This window comes from Leptinotarsa decemlineata, unplaced genomic scaffold, assembly GCF_025532065.1.
Source record: "Leptinotarsa decemlineata unplaced genomic scaffold, Ldec_3_MD MMD2_tig00026328_RagTag_RagTag, whole genome shotgun sequence".
Taxonomy (NCBI): Eukaryota; Metazoa; Arthropoda; class Insecta; order Coleoptera; family Chrysomelidae; genus Leptinotarsa; species Leptinotarsa decemlineata.
In genome coordinates, this window is record NW_027412688.1 from 5,470,771 (window position 1) to 5,485,686 (window position 14,916).

Below are 14,916 nucleotides of genomic sequence, written 5' to 3' on the forward strand. Positions count from 1 at the left end.
TCGTTTCCTAAAGTTTATTTACTTCAAATCTTATGGTATGTATCCTGATAGAAGTATTCCATATGAATCACTTACCATAACATTCAATATTGAAAGTCTTGAATTATGCAGAAAACTTGCTGGAATAATTTTTACTGCACAACAATGTGGATGCTATGGAGGTGTTATCTAATATATAAAAATGGATGTTTGTTGGTTGATTGGTAGGTGATAAACTTCTACATCGGTCAACCGATCGTGATGAAACTTGACATGTATAAGTAATTTTTCATAGAGGTTTTTAGGCTATCAATTTTTCTGTAACTCGCCACTAGATGGCGCTGTAGAACAATTTTTTGAAAGCACTGTTCTATAATGCTGCGCACGCCTAAGTTCGTTGATTCTGATTCTGTCAAAACATTGGAACAGCAGTGATACAGCAACATAGTATTAGTCTCTTATAAATTTATGTGTGCCTCATTTTAGAACTAGAAGTACATAAACTTTTTACAGCTGACTGGCAAGAACCAATTTGTACCTCAAGTCACCTATCTTTAACATTTGCAATAATTTCAATTTAATTTCAAATATGTGTGATATCAATTTTGATTCCCTAGAATATATTGTTGACACTGCATCTCAGTATTTCATGGAGAAATTTTAATTTTCTGCTATAGTTTTTTTTACTTTATTTTATTATATTATAATTTTGTTAATCATTTGCACAAATTGTAACTTTGTAATTATAAGGATCTATATTACTTTTTTAACATACTTAGTTAACCCTTTAAATGGTTTTTAACTGTTGGGTAATAAAGGCTATTATTATTGTATATGATATGAGTTTGAAGGCAGAGGTTTTCCTGCAAAAATTTTGAATATTTTGTTAGTTAACTGAACTTGAAACATAAATACGATTCACATCAATATTATACTTGTTCAAAATCGCTGTTGTGTTCTTTTAAAATCCAAGTCTTTTCCACACCACATTAAAGTGATAATATCTGCAAATAATGTAATTTTGACATTAATATTGATATTTGGGAGATCATTCACATATATAAAGAATGAAATGGGACCTAGTGCAGACCCTTGAGGAACTTCACAACATATTATAGAAGAGCTGGAAGTTTTATTAGGTACTTTGATAATTTGATTTATGCCAGAGAGGTAAAGCTGAACCAATCGAGAGCTGGTCTTCTGAATCTATGAAGAAATATTTTATTCAGCAATATTTTGTAATCAACACAGTTGAAAGTCTTAGTGAAACCACAGAATACAGCAGCCGCCTCACTTTGATTGAGGTCCAAATAAAACTCTTTCAGGAACTCCAAGATAGCATCGCTTGTACTCTTAAACACTTGGAAGCCAAAATGCTCGATTCGATCAAGTCGACGAAGGCCGTTTTTGCCTGGTCCCGAATGGTAAAATTTCAACCAGTCAGACAGTTATTAAAGTGCTTGAAAAGATAGTCGGTTGGCATTATGGGGAGTATAGTGAGTGAGGCAGAACTTTGATACTGTATTCGTTCCATTTTCGGACGGTGATTTGAGAAACGTGCGGACGGGCGTTGTCGTGGAGCAGGATCGGACCTCTTTTGTTGAACAGTGCCGCCTGTTGCTGGCGGAATTTTTGGTATATTTCATCAGTTTCCTCACAATAGGACTCTGCTGTGATGATTTGTCCCGGAAGCAGAAAGTTTCAATTTGTTTGATCTTCCTCTTGAAGATGATCACTTGGTGTTCGAAACACGTGTCGAGGTGTTAAAATAACGGTTTGGTGTAGGGAAAAAACTCCCGTAATATTTTTTAACTAATCTTTATGTTTGAATAAGTACATTACACATTCATAAATGTACAGTGCATGTATTGTCATTATATAATTATCTTTAAATTTGCCCCGACAAGATTGGCGGTACTTCAATTTGAACACCCTTTTTGCCACAAGATCCCCACAATAATAAACCAAATTTTGCGGAAGACTCAAAATTTGCTGCATATTTGATTTTTAATAAATTTTTGTTGAGATAAGTACTAATAATCTTTACACTGTAGCAGATTTGATTCAATTTTTTTCCTAAATTTATAATGTGGGTATGCCAGTGAAAATGCTCATTGATGTATCAACATTTTACTGATACACTTTATTGTTAAACGCTATTGTAAAATCCATAAAGTTGTTTTATAACCTTACTATTATAACCTTCCAATCTTGGCCTACCAACTTTGTAACCACAATTATCGAATAGGTACTGTAAGGGGGTTTGGTACCAAAGGTTTCTCCTAGTACCTTCTAAATCCAGGGTATTCAACTGAAGAACTCCTAGATGGAAGAAGCGTCCATCCGTTTGAACAGACTGTAGTGTCACTGGTTTTGGTAAATTCTTAACGTCATCCTATAAAATAAGAATGAGTAATTAAGTTGAAACGGGATATTCAACTGAAACACTCCAAAAGAAATATTTTCCTCTTTATAATACAAGAAAAATATATTAAAGATGTTATGAACATTTTCTACCTACCCCATATTTTTGTCTGGCATAACTCGCAGCTACTGTGAAAGTTTTTAGAAGAGATCTTCCGAATATCTGATTATCCGTTACCACCTCTTCGAACAAATTTTTCACAACTTCTCTATCAAAGTGTATGAAAAGAGTATGTGGGTGAGACTTCTTAATATTTGGATTTATCGCTTAAAAAAAAAGTTTGTTAACTGAGGAAACCAAATAAAATCTTTCACAAGTCAGTATTGAAACATTCAGGATGATAAAAAAACTTGGAGTTCTATAATCATTTCATGAAAGCAACATATGCAAAAATCTGAATGATTATCAATTGTTTTTGAATAGTTGATTTTCGTTAGTTTTTTTTTTCTTAGGTGTCAACGCCATCGACTGCTTGATCATTAGCCTCGTGTCCTGGGTAGACAATGTTAATAACTCCCAGAGCCACCTATTTTGTAGAATAATCCCAACTTCATCTTAATGAATTCTCTTGAGAAAAATATTAGATAATTATCGTCATTTTACTATCAAACCCTTGAAATCAATACTGAAATGTATAATTTGGAGGAACAACTTACGGTAAATACTTCTGGTCTCATAAATGTTTTCATTATTCAACGTAATCATAGGATCAACAGGATATATATCAGGTAGTTCTAAATTCTCTGTTGATTCCTCTGAAATTGGCGACAATGGCTTCGATGAAGTCAAAACAAAATCTCCGCTTAGTTGAAACTGGAGTAGCATTCCGTTTCTTTCAAATGGGAACGAAAAGAACAGGTCTTCAAAAAGGTATCTTTCTTTGGTTAGCTGATGACCACTTGTAGATTCTATCAAGTTGAGTAATTTCGATGTTATAAGTTTGCTAAAAATATTATAGTTATTGAAATCAGAATTGACTTTTCGGTTCACTGCATTTTTTTTTTAGAAAAAAGACTTCAAAATAAAAATATAATATTGTTAATTGGTTCATTGAAATAGGCAAAATTAATACAGTAAAAACTGAATGTAACAATATCTTTATAACGACAGATCAGTTACAACAATGGAATGATAAGGTCCCGGCTGAATCACTATGTGGACTACATAATAAGTAAACAAGTAAATATACAACCTCTTTCAATAATAGCCTGCATTGTGAGAAAGATACAAACTGACATTTGAATTCAAAGGTGACCAATGCAAAAGTTATGAATTGTCTGAAACAGGATTTACAGTATTGGTTGCTGCAAACATAAATGGATTATGTAAAAGAACTTTGCTGTGTTGCGCAGATCTATGCTACAGAACCAAGGATTTCAATAGAGGAATCTATTGGAATAAACGATAATGTTGCCGAGTGCGCCTTAGCTACATAGAAAGAGATTCTTGCAGAAGTTGAAAGTAACAATTGTAATACTGATGAAGAAAACGAAGACCAGTAAGACCATCAAGAGCAGTTCCAACCAACAACAATATACGAGGCTCTTGAAGCTATAATAGTTTTACAAAAATGTGTTGCCTTTAACGACCAGTTCAATACTGTTGATACCTTGACGACAATGAAACGTAAAAGGCAAAACATATTTGAGATTCAGCTTAAAAAAAAGCAGACTCAAATGACCAATTACTTTAAAAACCAAGTGTAGTCTATAAGCTGTCATGTAGGTCCTTCATTTTTTCATAATAAACTTTTTCATTTCCTTTTTCGACATTTTATTTAAAAACAAGTATATATGCATAACCTATGTCCATACAAAATATATACCGGGTGTCCCATATTTTATGTGACAGGCAATATCTGGTTTGTTGAAGGAGATACACAAAAATGTTTCATACAAAAGTTTTAGGAGTTCATGAGAGCTATATTTTGATATAATTTTTAAATATACAGGGTGTTTGGTGTAGGTGCTACATACCAAAATTCCATTTTTTAAAATAGAACGCCCTGTATATCATTACATATTCAGATGCTACGTTAAATTCTGATATCATTTCATGTTTGGTTTTTAAAATTCGTAACTGGCTACATTTCCTCCATATCAATATTAATATTTCTGATTAAATCAGAATATTTTTCTTCAGTATTTATATGAATATATTTCACAGTGCAATTCATGATCAGTGACAGGGCAGGCCCTAAATTTGAGGGGGACAATGTGAATTTTGTGAGGTCCGCTGATGCAGTAAAAAATGAAGAGGAAAAAAACTGTGTCTGTATGTGTGTATAAAAGTACCAGATATATATCTGACAATTTGCATCATTATCCACAATAGAAAATGATAGGACTATACTGTCTTGTTCAAAATCTGGTAATGTTCCTCTTGAAAGAAGGGATATATGATTTGAAGAAAAAATCATCAGACATTGTTGTAAAGTGTCTTCTTAATTACATGACTTCACAAAGATGAGCCAGAGTCTATTCTTGTTTCATATAAACCATGAGATACTAATTGATAAGATCTATTTTGCAAAAACTGAACATGAAAGTAGATTTCAAAGCTGCCTGTTTACTTCAATAAGTATTGGGTACCATCTAGGTTCATCTTCGGTAAATCCCTGTAGGGAGTTCTGAACCACTTGTTGCTTTCAAAGGGTAGGATAGATAAGTTTCAAGAGAGAAGCAGGAACTGAAATTAAGCCCACAGACAGAAGTCTCACTTGACCATAAGGAAAATAAGGTCAAACTTTTATATGTGTATGTTGTACATCTATACTGTTTATTTTTCAATTAATTGGAAAACTCATTTTCAAAATGTGCGAATATTTTGCAGTTCCATATATGTGAAAGTCATTTTAATTAGCACATATACACTGAAAAATATATCTATCAATGTTTTGTTCTTACTTTCTTCTGCCCTGTGTGATACCATAAGTTCGAGGAAAGTTCCAGGCTGGTCTTTCAGGATCTTTCACCTTGGGCAATTTTTTCTGTTCTGCATCTAACAAATGGGAGTTCATAATGATTGTTTTAGCAGCCTCGTTAATATCTTCAGATAGTTCATTTGATTGTATTCGTTCTGGTAAACCTTGCCTGACTTCCACAGTATTGGTGATAATTTTAGCTTGGGATAAGCCTTCCAGAAGAACATTATCGTCTTTGTAAGATAACAATATTTCATCATGCCAATTAGGATGAGTTTCATCGAGAGGTGGCGGTCGATCAAAGCAGTCAACGATTTCAATTCTGAAATGAATATCATTGAAATGTATGTCAGATATTTGGAATTGAAGTTACTTCTTGGATTCTTTTTTTTCATTAATAATATCTTCTGGTTTGCACACAGCAATGCCTTTACTTTTCAGAATTTTCTCAGCTCCTGTATCTAAAGGTTTTCGCTTTCCTTGTAAAACCCAATGCTTCGCGAAATGCCATCCTATATGCTGACGAAGAAGCACAGGCGTTTTTCGCATTTTTATTTAATTTTCGAATAACTAGGTAAAAATTTGAGATTTATTATTTTTAAGGCTAGGTATGTTCGCTTTCAAAAATCGGAAGCCGAGCGAGTAGAAGCAGATTTGTTGTCTACCATATATGATCACGTGGAGTAAACGGAGCGAAATATATTTAACGAACGCTCCATTCCAAAGACAATATACAATGGACATTCTATGTAAATGACAATTTGGTATGAGTTATATAATTTTCTATCATAAAACGTTTAAAATATGATCGATGAGGTTATTTTCTACAACAGATCTTTATTTTATTTTTTTTTAATGCAAACATTATTTACAACTTTGAAAGAATTATTTAAGTTAAAGAAGCCACTATTATGTTAATACGAATATGTTACGAACCCTTTTTTGAAGATAGTTATGTGCTGACAAACAAGAATCAATTTACCAAAAGTTCATAATATTTCGAAAAACACCTAAACTCTACCCATCCAACAAAGTTACCCAAACAATGATGGATGCGTGATCAAAAAATGATCACCACGCACATTCGCATCTATTGGGTAAAATAAACAAGCTCCTTACGCTGACCAATCAGATTTAACTGCAATCGGCTGACGGACTTCATTCAGATATATCGCTACAAGGTCGAAATAGTGAGTTACGTTTTAACGCCTGTGGTGTGTACATATACGGTATTTTGAAGATTGAGATTTTTAAAATGTCAAGTACTGATACGGCTGAAGAAACTACTAATATGTATCCCTACACTCCACCTGAAAAAGTTTCCTATACCCAGCCGCATATTATTGAAAAAAATAAAAATTAGCAAAAAATTGAAAAATCAAAAAAGATTTCAAATCAACTTATTATTGTAGATATAAACAATTCAAACGTCGTGAAGTAACTTGGTTTGAAATCTATTTTAATTCATTTTTTAAATGTTTTGCTTACTTTTATTTTTTTTATTTCTTTGGCCATTTTCATTTTGTATCTTGATAGTTCTTTCGTTTTATTGTATTTTCATTTCACGTTTCATTGCTCATTATAGTTGATATTCTAGCTATTCATTCCAATTTTATTTGTTCTTTCATAGATTGTGAATTATAGTAGAATCATATTAGACAATGGAAGTCCGAACTGATGAAATTCACCATGAAATATTGTCAACCACCTCCAAACAAGTGTAAAATGTTTGAAAATGCCAATTTGAGTCTACGACTCCAGTCGTACTCACTCGTGGGATGAGTACTTCTGTGCCCACGGCAGGTCGGCAGGCGGAGAGATAAGTTCGGTTAAAGGTATTCTGCGCTACGTCTAACCCAGGATTAATAATATACGGGAAATACAGCCATTAGTTCGTATTCTTCAAAGTGCAAAAAATGAAATCAAGGTAAGTCAAGTGTGTTTGTTTATTTTTAAATGATTAAAGTGCCATTGTTTAATTTTAGTTTGCCGAAGGGACCTTGGACAAAGAATTTGATGCTTTTTCCTGAATCTTTCTTATTTATTAGCAAATGTCATTAATTTACCGCAGTTGGCAACCATGGGGTTGCATCACAATGTCAATTATTACCTGTTACCTATCCTGTGTCACAGACGAATATGTTTTGAATACATAAGCGCTAGAAAACGTCTCTAAGAAGTTTTTATTTAGTCCCAGGCATATTTAATATCAACTGTCATCTGTCACTACCGCCCTGCCTTGCTTTTGTGGACATCTGGTGAAAACGATTCGTGAATTGAATAATTTGCGTTATAAGAGTTTCAGTTCGGGACAGTTCCAGATTTCTCTCAGTTAATTATTATACTGTTGAATACTTATTTCCAGAGTAAAATTTCCTTTGAAAGTATGCAGAATTATCCTGCTGGTAAGTTTTTAAGGAGGATGGTGGGTCCCAGTGACACCATTTAATTAATCTTTTTTTTTCAGATTACTTTACGCCACAGGTGGACAATCGGTTCGGAACTTCAGTAAACAAGTATGTGTACTTCAGACAAAATTTTCTTGCTCCAACTGCAGAACAACGTAACATTACATCAAAAGTACTGGTAAACCCACATTTCAATAAGAAGGTATTCGTTAATCCTAACTATAGACCCGCCAATACTCATGTGCCTGTAGTAACAGGCGAATATATGCCAGTCATAAGCAACAAAATACACATCAATCCAAAAATTCACACTGTGACACCACCCGCACCAGCCACAAGAAAAATACTTGTCAATCCCAAAGTATTGAGAAATATACCTGTAGTTCAACAAGAGAATCCCCTTTCAGTCAGGCCTGTTGAAAGAAGGTTACAACTTGAGCAGTGTAAAGGTCATGTTAAAGTATCACAAGTGGCAAGCCAAAAACTTGCTTCCCCTGCTGCAAATAAGAGAATAAGGAGGTTGTCAATACATTCAAAATTCAAAATAGTTCGTTCACAGTCTAGATCTAAAGAGAATGAGGAGTTGAGAAAATTGGGATTGGAGGCAAAAATAAAATTAAGTTCTCTCAAGAAGTACCATACAGCAAATAAATTTAAATTAGACAATAGGAAAAACAATACTCCACTGACGGCTAAAAGATCCAAGGACTCCAAGAAAAAATATGATTCTCTTAAAAAGTTCCACATACAAAGTAAATTCAAATTGGATAATAGGAAAAGCAAATCCCCAGTTATATCTAAGAGAGCTAAGTTTGTTTTTGTTAATAAGTGTCCAAGCACGAGTGACATAGCAAAAACTATTCCTGTAAAAATGAATAAAAGATGGAGACGTAGTTCATTGAATCTGCTGAATATAAGTGGAATCATGTACAAAAACTCGACACATTCATTACGAAGAACATCTCCACCTAAACCTAAGAAGAATATCTTTAAAATTCAGGAAAAATCAATTTGTAAATCAAAATATAAACTCGTCAAAAGAATTTCAAATTCGAAAAAAAGTTCTACAGAAGAAAAGAAGAGTTCACTGAAAGGCATTAGAAGGTATTGTAAAACTTTTTTAGTAATTTATTTGAGTTACACTTACATGTTTATCCTTACATGTTTATTCTCATGTCAAAACTTGACGATACAGCCTACTTTCAGAGATAGAGCCACTTTAAAGTTGAGACTTTTGAAAAAATATCCTATTTCAAGATCTCTCATCTGGTAATGTAAACTTGTTAAGGCCACCCTTTCATGAATAAGTTGTATGTCATCATAGAGCTGGTATATTGAAATACACAGTTTGAAATCTGTTTTTTGTTAACCCTCCTTTAACAATAAACGAGGTCTTACTTTATGTTTGTGTATTTTGCAAAGAGTATATTCTGAAAAATGTCCTGTGAATTACAGTTACTTTTTTTCCAAATTATTCAATAAAATGATTCTGAATTCCTTCCTTTTTGTCACAAACTGATAGTACTTGATAGCTCTGTTTAAAAAAAAACATTTATATTTTTGGATCTCCACAAATAAAGATAGTAATTTCATTAATAATCAGCCTTCTTTAACTGGATTGATAAACAATAATATTGTTGAAGTTCATTTTGACAATAACGTTTATTGTTGGGAAAAGCCAGTTCCACAGTTTTATTATTGAGGTAAAAGCATTCTAATCTAAAATTTGTGCTAATGTATGATATGCAAGAAGGCTACATTACCTTTCGCAAAAAAATATGTTACAAAAAGCAATATGTTTTTCATGTGAGTCCAGATAAAATTACCCAGTTTGTTTTGTAATCCCTATACTTCTGAATTCAACCCTTTTCAGGTCACTGGCACTCAAAAAACCAATCTCTAATGAAAAGTTACGAAAATGTAACATTCCATGTATATATTACCAAAGGTTCGGGAAATGCAAGAGGAAAGATATGGGAAAATGTAACAGGAAACATGATCCAGATCAAATCGCACTGTGTACCAAGTAAGAACTATCATAAGTATTTCTGGCATCAATTTTAATATGTTGAGTTGAAGGTTTCTACAGGGAGCCTGCATAGACGATAACTGTTTACTCTCCCACAACGTGTCTTCGGAAAAAATGCCCACCTGCAAGTTTTACTTAGAAGGATCTTGCTCAAAAGACCAGTGCCCTTATACACATGTCCGCATCAGTCCCAAGGCAGATATATGCAGAGATTTTTTGGAAGGATTCTGCAAGAAGGCTCTAGAGGTAATGTCTTCTGATTTAGATTCATTTCTTTCAACTTATCAATCACCATTGTGGTTGTCTTTTTATGGGTGATATGAAGAATACTGTATTGAATATTTATACAAAATTCCTTTCAAATGCTATTTTGACCTAGGTCATCGTCCATCCTGTCCTTTCCAGGAAGGTGAACAGGTCACTGGGAGACATCTCCTTTATATTGGCAGGTGTAGGCCAAGACTCGCCGAACAAACACTCTCTTTGGCAACCTTGAGGTGTCTCACGGTGTTCTCCGCGAAGGTTTTGGAAGGTGCAGCGACATTACTGTCGTTGCACGGCTTCTTCAACCTTATTGGGGTTCCCTCCGTGGAGGTGCATATCACCCTGCGGCCATTCAGCTGTCGGCACGATTCCTTACACCTTAGCTTGGGTAGGCTGGTCCATGGTGACATGTTTTGCAAAGGCTTTTGAGAAGTTTCAGTTTTCCTCACCCTACTTATTTCTGCCACTGACCAGGAGTGCGGCGACCTCGTCCGTAAGGCCACATTGGCTTCCCGGACAGGGCCTTCAGTCCCCTGGCCGTTTCCCTATCCGACATCTGGGGACGCGCCCGATAGGTAGCCCAACCCGCGGGTTTTCACCTTTTTTTAGATTTTAGAAATTTCCTTCCAGTTCATCAATTAGTTTAGCTAACTCTTCTTTCAGAATGGTACTTTCGATTACCTGACTCTGTTCTGTCTGAAGTGTCCAACTATATTTCTAATATAAATCAAGTTTCTTTTGCAGTTTATTAAATATCATTTTTGCTGTATGTATTCAGAAACATTTCTGTTATGGTACTGGATATCTGTATGATGATGTATATGTAAAATTATTTTTCATCACAACAATTTTTTTCAAAAGAGCATTTCTCGCCTAATAAATAAATAGATCAGCTTTTCCTAACCATTTTCAGTCCAAGGACTCCTAGAAAATCAAGCACAATTTAAGAACCAACCCCCTAATAAAAGTCACAGGAATAAATGTATAAATGAAAATTAAAAATCTGTAAAAATCTGCATTAATGTGAAGGTTGTTGCTGCTTTTTTAGTAATATTTGAATTGATTTTTATTACATAGTTAAAATCTCTAATCGGACTCCAATTGTAATCTGTTTCTGAATTTGTTTTTGATATATATATATATATCCTCAACTCACATACTAGGGGCGTTTCGTTCCCAAAAAAATCATCAGAGCTATAAATAAAACTCACCCTTCAGAATCTTGTAAGCCACTATTCCGAAATTCTAAAATACTAACGTTACCTTGTCTCTACATCTTGAACTTGATATTGTTTATAAAGGACAATGAAAATACGTTTCTAAAGAATGACCAAATACATGCACACGATACAAGGAATAAGGAAAATATTCATCTACCCTTTTCCAGGCTTCTCATTGGTCAAAATTCCCCAAAATATATTGGTTTAAAATGTTTCAATAAGATGAAAAATCTAATAGATATGAGCGGTAGCAAGTCAGCAGTTAGGACTAGAATATCAACATATCTCAGTGATAAAGCTTTCTATAGCATAGAAGAGTTTCTGGGCTCCTGATTATATTTCAAAATTATAGTTGTACAAACCTAAACTAAATCCGTTGTCTAATTGTTATAATTGTACATTCTTATTATACTCTTTTTTATATTTATATCACTGACTAGTGTCCCATTGTTGCAGTTGTACCATATTCCCACTTTATATTCCATTTGTCCATCCCTATTTTATATATATATATATATATATATATATATATATATATATATATATATATATATATATAACACTGAATATTTAATTGTCTATATTTTATCAGTTTTAATCAATCTAGTTTATATACAAATATTTTTTTGACTAGTCCGATAAGTTACATATTCTGTAGTTTTCACCACACGATGTGTATTCTTTTGTGATGAATAAATGATTCTGATTCTGAAAAGCAAAGGCTGCCATGTGGATGAAAAAAACAGTGAATGTATGAACTTTTTTAAATTCACCCAAAAACTTAATAAGGAAGAGTCTTTGAAATTACGTTTTAAAGCTGAATCACATGATATTTCTAGTAATTGATTTTCCAGTACCGTTTTCAACTTGATGATATCCGAAACATCTGTGTTGAAAGGGTCTATACTATCCAGTTTTTATTTCTTTCGGATTTTGGAAAATGATCCAAAAAAGGACCTCAAACCGCGAGGTATTCAATCATTTCATCTTCTACTTGCATTGGCAACATTATCCCTCCAGAGGATTCCAAAAACGCTACCAGTGTGAGAAAGTGATTATAGTTTCTTTTATTGTATGATTAGTCCAAAGGTTGAGCTTTTCTATCACAGTTTCTATTTTATCTTCAACTTGGAAGAAGTTTTTATCTTTTCCTTGTAGACTTTGAAGATATCAGCTAGCGATTAGGAGACAATTATCATTGACTTGAATGTCCATAGATAAGACGGAGAACCCCCAGGATTCGCGGACCACAGGTTAAGAAACCCTGAGGTAGATGAAAGGATCACGAATTATAAACCTGGGTGACCCATATCATCTCTGTGCTCTTATTGAACTAATAAACCTGTCTGGTTCATTTGCTGATGTAATAGATATAATTATATTGATGTATCAACATAGTTGAATACCTCAACACTTGAAACCTTGATTGATTTGTATTCTAATTTGTTTAATATTTCTATGTTACTTCATATTTCCACTTTTTCTATTAACCCACCTATATGGTTACATCCTAGTTCAATTCATTTGAAACACAAATAATAACACTTTTTTTATAGTGTGACAAACGTCATCAGTTCTTATGTCCGGATTACGAGAAAAAAGGCTGTTCAAAACCTAGATGTCCATATCCGCATGGAAAGATGGTAAGAAAATATTCGGTATTCAATAAACACAAGTTTGCCAAGAAATCTTCGGATAAAATAGAAGAAAAACCTCACGAAAAACCAACAGAGTTGGAACCAATAAAAACAAAAGAAGTCGCAAAGTTATCTAAAACTGAAACTGCTCGCTATTATCTAGATAAAAATAATATAAATGAGGGGGGAAATTCAGTTGAAATAAAACGTTGTGTATTTCCGGTTTGCAATGAGACTGTTTGTGATCAAGAAATTCCATTCAAGTCTAGGCCAAAGCTAGGAAAACTTCCTTCGTTTATTGCTTTTGAAGATACATGAATATTTCTTGGCAACTTTTTTATTTAATGTTGAAAAAAAATGTAAATCGTTGAAGTACAATAAACTATTTTTATGAATGAGTTGTTTCATTTTCATTATCCAAACTTTGAAGTGAATTATCAAAATTGCTGAATGCTAGACTTGGTGTTTTCCTGGTATTGAATACTAAGAGATGGGATCATCACACTGCAGTTTGACTGACTTGAAATCACAATCCACCCTGCCAAAAAAAGAATTTATAATCTTTTCATGCGATAGTAATTGTGAATTTTTCCGTTGTGTTTATTTGAGATCATTTATATGCAGGAGAAGAAAGATGGAGTCTAAAATTGATCTTTGGTTTGCTCCACATCTTGTGTCTAATATAGAGGAGTTTTAAGAAAGGTAGAACTGGAGCGTCTGGCGAAGAATAAATGCGAAACAAGTACTTTTCCCCAAACACCAGAACTGCAGTACTGTTCTCGACGAGCGTTTCATTAATCAAGTTGGCGTCTTCTGCAGTTTGCTTCATCTCCTGAAAACGCCAACTCAATTAGCGAAACGCGCGTCGCGAAGAGTACTGCAGTTCTGGTGTTTGGAAAAAGTGCTTGTTTTGGATGGAAGACCACACCTTTGAATCCATGATGCAGTAGTGTTCTGTGATTGACACAGTCAAAAGCTTTCAACAGATCCCAAAAGACTGAAACCAGAACTTCTCCATTGTTAATGTTATTGACCATCTCTAAAAAACTGAAGAATGCATTTTGCAAAAACTGATGCTGATTTTTTGTTGGAATTTTTTGATTTCGTAATATTTTGTACTTGACTATCTTCAATAAAATTTTTACCAGAGTGAGAACTAAACAGTTGTGTTCAAATTATTTTTTGAGAAATTGAAGAAAATTTCCTGTCGAAAATAGATGGTTTATTGTGTGATTAGTGTCTGCTAAATTTTTAAAAATTTTTAATGGTAGACTGTCTATTCCTGAGGTTTTTTTTATTTAAGAAATTTATTATATTATATGGCTTTTATGTATATGTTTTCATATCAAACCACATAGAATCAAATATCTGATGTTCTAGTGATGAACAAGAAAAAATCAAAGTGATGTCTAAATTGGGAATGAAAGTCATAGCCCCAGAAATAGTTTCTCAAGAAAAAAAAAATCTTGTTGACAAAATACTTTTGTAACTTAACTAAAGGCTATAAGCTGAGTAACTTGAGGAAACATACATGAAGATTTGAAGAAAAGTAATTCTTATACACTATTATAACTACATATTACAATGTGAGTATTATAAAGTTTAAAGATAGATGAAAGGTTCCACGTAAGTTAAGATGAAATTTTAAAGTAAACCTAGGTATTATTTAGAGAAATGTAAAGAGTAGGTATAATTATGGTTTAGGCGCTTTGTTGAAAAATATCATCTCTTATAGAATACTGTTAGTGTATAGTTGTCACCCACTATTAATGTATAGTATGCACATTCATCAGTTGAAACAATACCGAGGCTTTTTTTTTAGAGGTTTTTTATATTTTCCCCAAATTTTAGCATTCTAAGTATTACATTGTTTCAAAAGTTTTGTCTGTTTTTACGAGTCTACTTTAAACCGTAATCTCAGTGGTTACTCCAGAGTGATGGTAGAATAGGCTTTAGCTAGAAGACAGCAAGAGCTAAACAAGGAAGATAAGCCTCCCCAACCAGTACTTGTACTTCCCTACATCAGAGGAT

At 33.4% G+C, this 14,916-nt stretch overlaps 2 protein-coding genes across 2 annotated transcripts; one reads left to right on the forward strand and one right to left on the reverse strand.

Moving 5' to 3' along the window:
• Window positions 1–2,093: 2,093 nt before the first annotated feature.
• Window positions 2,094–6,014, reverse strand: mRpL37 (mitochondrial ribosomal protein L37). The gene is made up of 5 exons (XM_023157707.2): window positions 5,701–6,014; window positions 5,311–5,649; window positions 3,061–3,347; window positions 2,501–2,670; window positions 2,094–2,374 (listed from the first exon to the last, which is right to left on the reverse strand). The coding sequence occupies exons 1-5, from the start codon at window positions 5,874–5,876 to the stop codon at window positions 2,129–2,131; spliced, it is 1,218 nt and encodes a 405-aa protein (XP_023013475.2). The 5' UTR covers window positions 5,877–6,014; the 3' UTR covers window positions 2,094–2,128.
• Window positions 6,015–7,534: 1,520 nt separating this feature from the next.
• On the forward strand, window positions 7,535–13,280 carry ZC3H3 (Zinc finger CCCH domain-containing protein 3). The gene is made up of 5 exons (XM_023157708.2): window positions 7,535–7,732; window positions 7,795–8,839; window positions 9,609–9,761; window positions 9,815–10,010; window positions 12,805–13,280. The coding sequence occupies exons 1-5, from the start codon at window positions 7,714–7,716 to the stop codon at window positions 13,201–13,203; spliced, it is 1,812 nt and encodes a 603-aa protein (XP_023013476.2). The 5' UTR covers window positions 7,535–7,713; the 3' UTR covers window positions 13,204–13,280.
• Window positions 13,281–14,916: the final 1,636 nt, after the last annotated feature.

Excerpts from the sequence above, each read along its gene's own strand:
- mRpL37 (XM_023157707.2), bottom strand. The coding sequence starts at position 5,876 with ATGCGAAAAACGCCTGTGCTTCTTCGTCAGCATATAGGATGGCATTTC. Across the intron at positions 3,348-5,310 it reads ATCACACAGGGCAGAAGAAA|CAAACTTATAACATCGAAAT; the intron begins GTAAGAACAAAA and ends TAATATTTTTAG. Across the intron at positions 2,375-2,500 it reads ATGCCAGACAAAAATATGGG|GATGACGTTAAGAATTTACC; the intron begins GTAGGTAGAAAA and ends CTTATTTTATAG.
- ZC3H3 (XM_023157708.2), top strand. Across the intron at positions 8,840-9,608 it reads TCACTGAAAGGCATTAGAAG|GTCACTGGCACTCAAAAAAC; the intron begins GTATTGTAAAAC and ends AACCCTTTTCAG. Across the intron at positions 10,011-12,804 it reads TCTGCAAGAAGGCTCTAGAG|TGTGACAAACGTCATCAGTT; the intron begins GTAATGTCTTCT and ends CTTTTTTTATAG.